This window comes from Sinocyclocheilus anshuiensis, unplaced genomic scaffold, assembly GCF_001515605.1.
Source record: "Sinocyclocheilus anshuiensis isolate Anshui unplaced genomic scaffold, SAMN03320099.WGS_v1.1 scaffold1401, whole genome shotgun sequence".
Taxonomy (NCBI): Eukaryota; Metazoa; Chordata; class Actinopteri; order Cypriniformes; family Cyprinidae; genus Sinocyclocheilus; species Sinocyclocheilus anshuiensis.
In genome coordinates this window covers 185,539-192,520 of record NW_015552627.1, presented here as the reverse complement: position 1 = coordinate 192,520, position 6,982 = coordinate 185,539, and the positions used below count along the sequence as shown (strand labels likewise).

General features: G+C 41.5%; 1 protein-coding gene across 2 annotated transcripts in view; it reads right to left on the bottom strand.

Moving 5' to 3' along the window:
- The window catches only part of LOC107666579 (band 4.1-like protein 1), a 193,851-nt gene that overhangs the window by 6,905 nt on the left and 179,964 nt on the right, over positions 1–6,982 (bottom strand). Inside the window, exon 20 of one of the 2 annotated variants that reach the window (XM_016457986.1) lies at positions 2,125–2,220. The exons of the other annotated variant lie outside the window; for it this stretch is intronic. Within the exon in view, the coding sequence (XP_016313472.1) occupies positions 2,125–2,220 (96 nt within the window). The remainder of the gene's footprint in view (positions 1–2,124; positions 2,221–6,982) is intronic. 2 annotated transcript variants of the gene reach the window in all.

Below are 6,982 nucleotides of genomic sequence, written 5' to 3'. Positions count from 1 at the left end.
CTGAGTTTGCAAGACTTTAGGCTTTTGAAGATCTCTGGCAATCACGAAGTTTCAACTGAAGTGTTTGAGTTTTGGATGACCAATCACTTTGATGGTAAGCGTGTGAGCACAGGGTGGAGTGCTATTAACACAGCGAAAGGCGAAGAAGCAAGCGAGCGTCTTGAGTCTGTCTTGCATTGGGTTTTTGATCCGCGGCACAAGTCCGTCCCACGGCGCAATCTTCCAATCGACCTCTTGCAAGGCGGAGCGTGCATACATTAACATGAGGCTTCAATTTATCTTCTTAATGTGAGTATCGTACATATTTCCCACTTCTCATTCATACCAAAGTTTCTCACATAAAATAAGCTTTCATTCAAGCTCAAATAACAGGCATTTTGCATACACAATAATATTAATTACTAAAAGGAAAAGTTATAAGGCAAAGATTAAGATATCATGGTTTCAATAACACATCAAACAGAAAGCATATTATTTGGGAGTATATTGCTCAAATACTTTAAATGATTTTAAATGATTGTCTTTTGAATTGTCTAAGTTCTGTTTCTTTGTCTGTGACAGGAGAAACGCGCGCTTTTTCTGGAAAGTAGGAAAAGGATGCGCCCCTTTTGGAATGCAGGGAGAAAGAGGGGAGATATCCCGAGGTCATGACACTGTCACGGGTGGAGATCTGCCATTCTTCTCGCTCGGACATGGAGCTATTAATCTGTCGCTTTCTGTTTATCGGACTATCAATTTATGCGTTAAACGGTCATGGGGTCCAGGAGTGTCTGTCGCTGGAACATTTCCAGATACCAGGTTCTTTGTTCTGTTGGTTATTAGATAGTTTATGTATGCTGAAGCCAGTCCCGAGGCAACACTGCCGTTCTGTTGCTTAAATTAGTCCAGATGCAGAGGTCAGTTATCTGTGGATCACCGGATTGGCTTTCACCGTGGACGAAGCGGAGTCCACATGTGGTTGCCACAAGCCCTCCGGACGCTCCTTTGTCGAATCCGTCGGCCGCGCCATTCTCAAGCCCGCTGCCTCTGCTCACTCTAGCCCTCCGGCCGTTCCTCACTCTAGCCCCTGGCCTCTGCGCCATTCTCAAGCCTGTGCCTCTGCTCACTCTAACTCTCCCGCCGTTCCTCATTTTATCCCCCGGCCTCGGCTCACTGTAGGCCGCCGTGTGTGACGCTGTTTCGTTGTGAAAGCAAAACACATTTCTCTGATCACAAATGCAGACATGGTTTTATGTTTACGCGGCACGTAAAAAGACAGTATAAGTCATTATAATCCATAATTATGTCCCCACTGGATGCAACGAATGCCTTGTTTATAATGGGTTTTCATGTTTTTGAATCATTGTTTCGGCCTGACAGGGCATCATCACAATATGGTAGGGGCGTAACATTTCCGTCACACGCTTGAGGTATTCGGCCAATCATAATGCACTGGATAGCTGGCAAATCACAGCACACCTTGCTTTTCAGACCAATGAGCTTTATTAAAATCGACGTGTTTCAGAAAGGCGGGGCATAGAGGAGAAACAATGTCAGGCAACGGTAGAACTAATGTTGTTTGTGTGTGCGTGAGGCGTCTGTGCGATCAGATGGATTAAATCAAATAAAGATATAAAGAAAATAAATAAAATGCATTAAGACATTTTTTAAGACAAAAAAACGAGCGTAGCCTATACTTGTTGCACACTTTTTTTTTCTTCCTTTTGTTAATCTGTTAATTATATTATAGCCTATTATATATTGTGTGTGATCCTATTTATTTTATTCTTTTATAGACTTAATTTCTGTTTTTCTCCTTTCACAGAAGTGCTGCAGCTGCATGATGCGACAATTGAATCCTCATGGTCTTGTTTATGCTGCTATTTGCGCATGTAAAGCTAAAGCCCTGTATAAAAAAAAAAAAAGACATTCTAATCTTACTGGTTAACGATCGGCTAATGAGCTTCGTTTGACGGTCAGGAAAAGAAAAATGAACAAAATGCTGTCATTCTACAATTCTCCACCATATTTACTATGTTGTGCGCTCAAGTTTTGCGTTGAAACGACCGTACGCCCAATTTTCTGTCATACGTTCATTACGTAAATGAGGCCCATTGTTCTCAAACTCAAGGTGACGTCTCTTACCTTGGTCACTTGAGTCGTGGTTGCTGAGGTAATGTTTTCCGTAGTGACGGTGACCGGAGAAGCAACAAAGTGTCTTTCCAGACGCTTTGACCTTACCTGAAATACAACAATGTGTTATATGTTTTACTGTTAAACAGTTTTGCCCCTCTCCCCTTTGCAAAGTAATAAATAAATATCACACAGACAACTGTACATACAGTACACAATTAGTAAACCACTATTCAGATCCTTTGCTATGACACTAGAAATTTAGGTCAGATGCATCCCATTTCCAAGGCATGGATCTGGGGAAGGCTACAAAAAATCTCCTTCATTGAAGGTTGCTAAGAGTGGCCTTCATTATTCTTAAAAGGAAGAACAATTTTGGAACAACCAGGAATTTCCTAGAGCAGGCCATCCAGAGCAATCAGGGGAGAGGGGTCTTGGTGAATAAAAACCCACTGATAACTCTGGTTGAGCTCCAGAAATCATGTGTGGAACAACCAGAACCCTGTAGTCCATCAATCCAGAAAAACTGAAAAAAGCATTTGAGCATTTGCACAGTGCTCAGACGCATATTGTCTGCTCATTAACTCGTGCGACACAAGCAGCCCCCTGTCTCAGTGCAGCACTCAGTCATGTATGGAACACAAAGGAGTTCCAGTCGCTCACTCATTCAGGTGTTATAAGCAGCCGTGCCTTTGAGCAGCGGTCAGTCGTGTATAAATAATACATATGTATGAATCAATCCAGTTTCCAGTTTAAATGAACACTAGAGACAGGAAAACACAACTTTTATTCCTTTTCAGACAATGTATGATTTACATGGCCAGAGTTTCGATTAAGAAAGACTAATTTTTGCACAATTCCTTGCACAATATTATGACTTCAAAACAATTTTAACATGCTGCAAGGTTTGAAAACTTTTGATACTTTGAAAGTTAGCATCGCATATAACATATTGATGTTTATATGCGAAAACTCCTTTTACCTCAAAATCTTTCTCCTTCACCCAGCTATGCCATCTTCAAGAAGCCTCTTGTTGCTTATATCACATATGGATGTTTTTCCATCCTGATGATCCGACGATAGCTGCTCGCATCTCAGCATGTCTAACAGACATTTCTTGTTGGATGACGGACCATCACCTTCAACTCAACCTGGCTAAGATAGAACTGCTTGTGGTTTCAACAAACCCATCACTTTATCAAAATTTCACCATCCAGTTAGGCTCATCAACCATAACTCCTTCAAAAACAGCTAGAAACCTTGGAGTTGTGATTGATGATAAGCTGAATTTCTCAGACCACATTGCTAAAACTGCCCGGTCCTGCAGATTTGCTTTATACAACATTAGGAAGATCAGGCCCTTTCTTTTAGACTTGTCATTTGCACTTATATATTGTTGCTCTTTTGTTAGTTTTGACTGCTTTTATTGTCCTCATTTGTAAGTCGCTTTGGATAAAAGCGTCTGCTAAATGACTAAATGTAATGTAAATATACAACTTTATGTGTATGGGTTCCCTTTCGAGACTCGACATCGTGACTAGTCACTTGGGCGAAAACTCCTTTTACCTCAGAATCTTTCTCCTTCACCCAGCTATGGCATCTTCAAGAAGCCTCTTGTTGCTTACTGTTAAAGGTCTGCTCTTCAGAGGACGGTGCCTGGATTGCTGTTCCCTGTCTTCAGGAAGTTCCAACCGCTCACACGATGTAAGCAGCCCCTGCCACAGAGCAGCTGACAGGTGTGTTCGGAACACAGGAAAATTCCAATCAGTCACCCGTTCACTACAAGCAGCCCCTCGCAGCGGTCAGAGTAGAAAAAGCCCAGTCGCACTTATTTATGTGATGCAAGGAGCCTCCTGCTTTTAAGCAGCACCACCCATGAAAATAGTGAAGTTCCACTCCCTCACTCATTAACACAATGTAAGCAGGCCCCTGCCTCAGCGCAGCGGTCAGCCGTGTATAGAGCACAAAGCAGTTTTCGACCGCTCCCTCTTTCTCAAGCAGCGTATGCAAAGCTCCTTTTTAAAGACACTACCAGATCCTTCCTCACACTGAACCTAGTAACACTGGATTAGAGCCCTCTGTGATTGTAGCATTGTCCCCACAGGAAATGCTTTATCACAGGCCTCCTACGCAACTTTGGACAAAATAAAACATGCAATATCGTCACAATATAATATGTGTAACTTCTCTGTCTAGGCAACAGCCTCAAAGACCATTTGCCGAACTCCAAAGTTCAGACTCATGGCTACCCTCAGCAGCTCAGCCTGTTCAGCCTGCCCATCCTCAGGTACAGCCACAGCATCAGCCGATTCCAGTGTAACCTGCACCCACGCATATGCAGCCACTACATCAACCAGTTGCTGTGCAGTCTATGCCAGCTCCCATTCAGCCTGTAGCAGCTGAACCAGCGATGCATCCTGAGTGTCTTTTTCAGCCACTACCTCTGCCTCCACCTCCCTGGCCTGGACCACAACTACAGTATTGTTATCCTGTCAATCCTGTGGCACCTGGACTGATGGAAATAGCCACTGCTCCCTCCCCTGGCATACCCAAACCAAGCTGGCAGTCTTCTCCTAAGAGAATGCGAGTGATTTCCTGATGCTTAAGGACTAGACAGTATCCTTGGCCCTCAAAGGCATTTGACTGAGGACTACAAGTATCAGGTGCTCTTAGATAATCTAGAACTGCCTGCTGCTTGCCAGGTAGCTAAGAGGTATGACAACATCCAATTTCCCTAGACCAGTTCTATGCCCTAGAGCAGAGGTATGGTCAGCCAAGACAGCGAATTCAGAGTGAGCTAAGAGCTATTCTGAATGCACCAGCCATTCAGCCAGGTGGTGCTCAAAGTGCCAGTTCCAGGACTTACACCTTGCCAGAGTTTGTTGAATAGCTGGAAAGAAAGGCTCAGGCCATTCAAATATCAAGGCGTGTAACAGGGTCAGTTCATGCAGAGCCACTTTGACGAGAGCAGAAACCCTTTCCTCACCCTAAAGCCAAGGCAGCCACAATTCTGTCAGCTTCTGTCACTAAAACAAATTCCTCGTATGTGTAAACATACCTGGCAATAAAGCTCATTCTGATTCTGATTCTCAGAGGAAGTGAACAATCTAAAGCCAACAGTGTGCCCTCTAGCTCCCTCACAGACATTAAATTGCCAGCTACAGCTAACAACCTACTGCAACAACCATGAGCATTATCTCAATGCTTGTGCCTTTTGCAAGCTGAACCACATTCAAAGAGGAAGCTGGATTAAAGAGCACAATAAATGCTGGAGATGTGGACGAGAACACAAACAAGACAGCTGTACATTCAAGAAAACATGCCCTACATGTAGGGGGCTTCACCTGCTTGTTCTGCATGAAGTTTTACTTACTGTGGAGAACCAAAAAATATTTATAGTGAACGCAACCACTACTCATGTTTACTTAGATCAGGCCACTCATTCAGGCAGAAAGTTGTTAAAAGTTGTCCCGGTGAGACTCCGCAGTGGCAAAAGATTTCTGGACACCCATGCAATGTTAGATGATGGTTCTGAACGAACAATCATACTGCCAAGAGCAGTCAAGCATCTGGGTCTAAAAGGATCTGAGAAACTGTTAACTCTTAGGCAGGGTTGGGAGGGTTACATTTAAAATTTATTCCGTTACAGTTACAAATTACTTCATTAAAAAGTATTCAGATAAAAGTACTGTAATCTGATTACTTTTGGATTACTTGAAGTTACATATGTAAATAAAGTCAAAAAAGCAATATCTAAATACTTTTATTTAACTATGACTTTAAAATGAAAACAAATACAAACTATAGTAAAAACTATTTTAAACTATTAAAAATTGTCTTGTTTCACCATCTAGATATTACAGCCCGTATATATATATTTATATAAAAGGCTATGCAGACATCTAGTGGCTATACAGTTTAGTATTACAGTTTTATTTTTATTTTATTTCTTTAACATGCACAAGTAAAAATAAATATAGTTTATACACAACATAAAAAAAAATTACACCATATACATAGTCTATTTTAAAATAAGCCTACATGTCGAAATATATGTGAAATGCTACGATCTTTCTTTATTTCATTGACTGATCTGGGGTGGGGACTCTCGTGTTAATTTCTACATTTTCCAGCTCATTTTCCACTAGAAAACTTACACACAACTGCATTCATGCACACCATGGAATTTTAAAGCAAGAGTCTTCATGCATAGCTTACGCTGTACAACTATGTTATTTCCTTTATCCTTTTTGAAGAAAAAAGAACTGAAATTTCCAGACATGAAAACGTTTTTCCCAGCAGGAAGCACTGTAATTAACTGTAGCAGCGTCTCATCCCGCGTTTGAGGAGAATAATTGTAAACGGGTGTTATTTGCACACACACCAGCAGGCGGCTCAAGTGAGTCAACACGTGTCAACAGAACCAGAAACTACTGAATCAGAATCAGAATGAGCTTTATTGCCAGGTATGTTTACACATGCGAGGAATTCGTTTTAGTGACAGAAGCTGCACAGTGCAACAGAATGACAGTGACAAGACAGGACACAGATAATAAAAAGAATAATATAAAAATAGACAAAATAGACAATGTACAAAAAAGCAAAAACACAATATATAATATAGACAATTTTGTATGTACAGGTATGATATGTGCAAATTTGAAATGTAAATAAGTATGTGTGTTAAATAAATAATGTATAATTGTGTTGTGTGTTCCATGTTTATTGTTAAGTGTTCATGAGATGGATTGCCTGAGGAAAGAAACTGTTCCTGTGTCTGGTCGTTCTGGTGCTCAGTGCTCTGTAGAGTCGACCAGATGGCAACAGTTCAAAGAGGGAGTGTGCTGGATGTGAGGGGTCCAGAGTGATT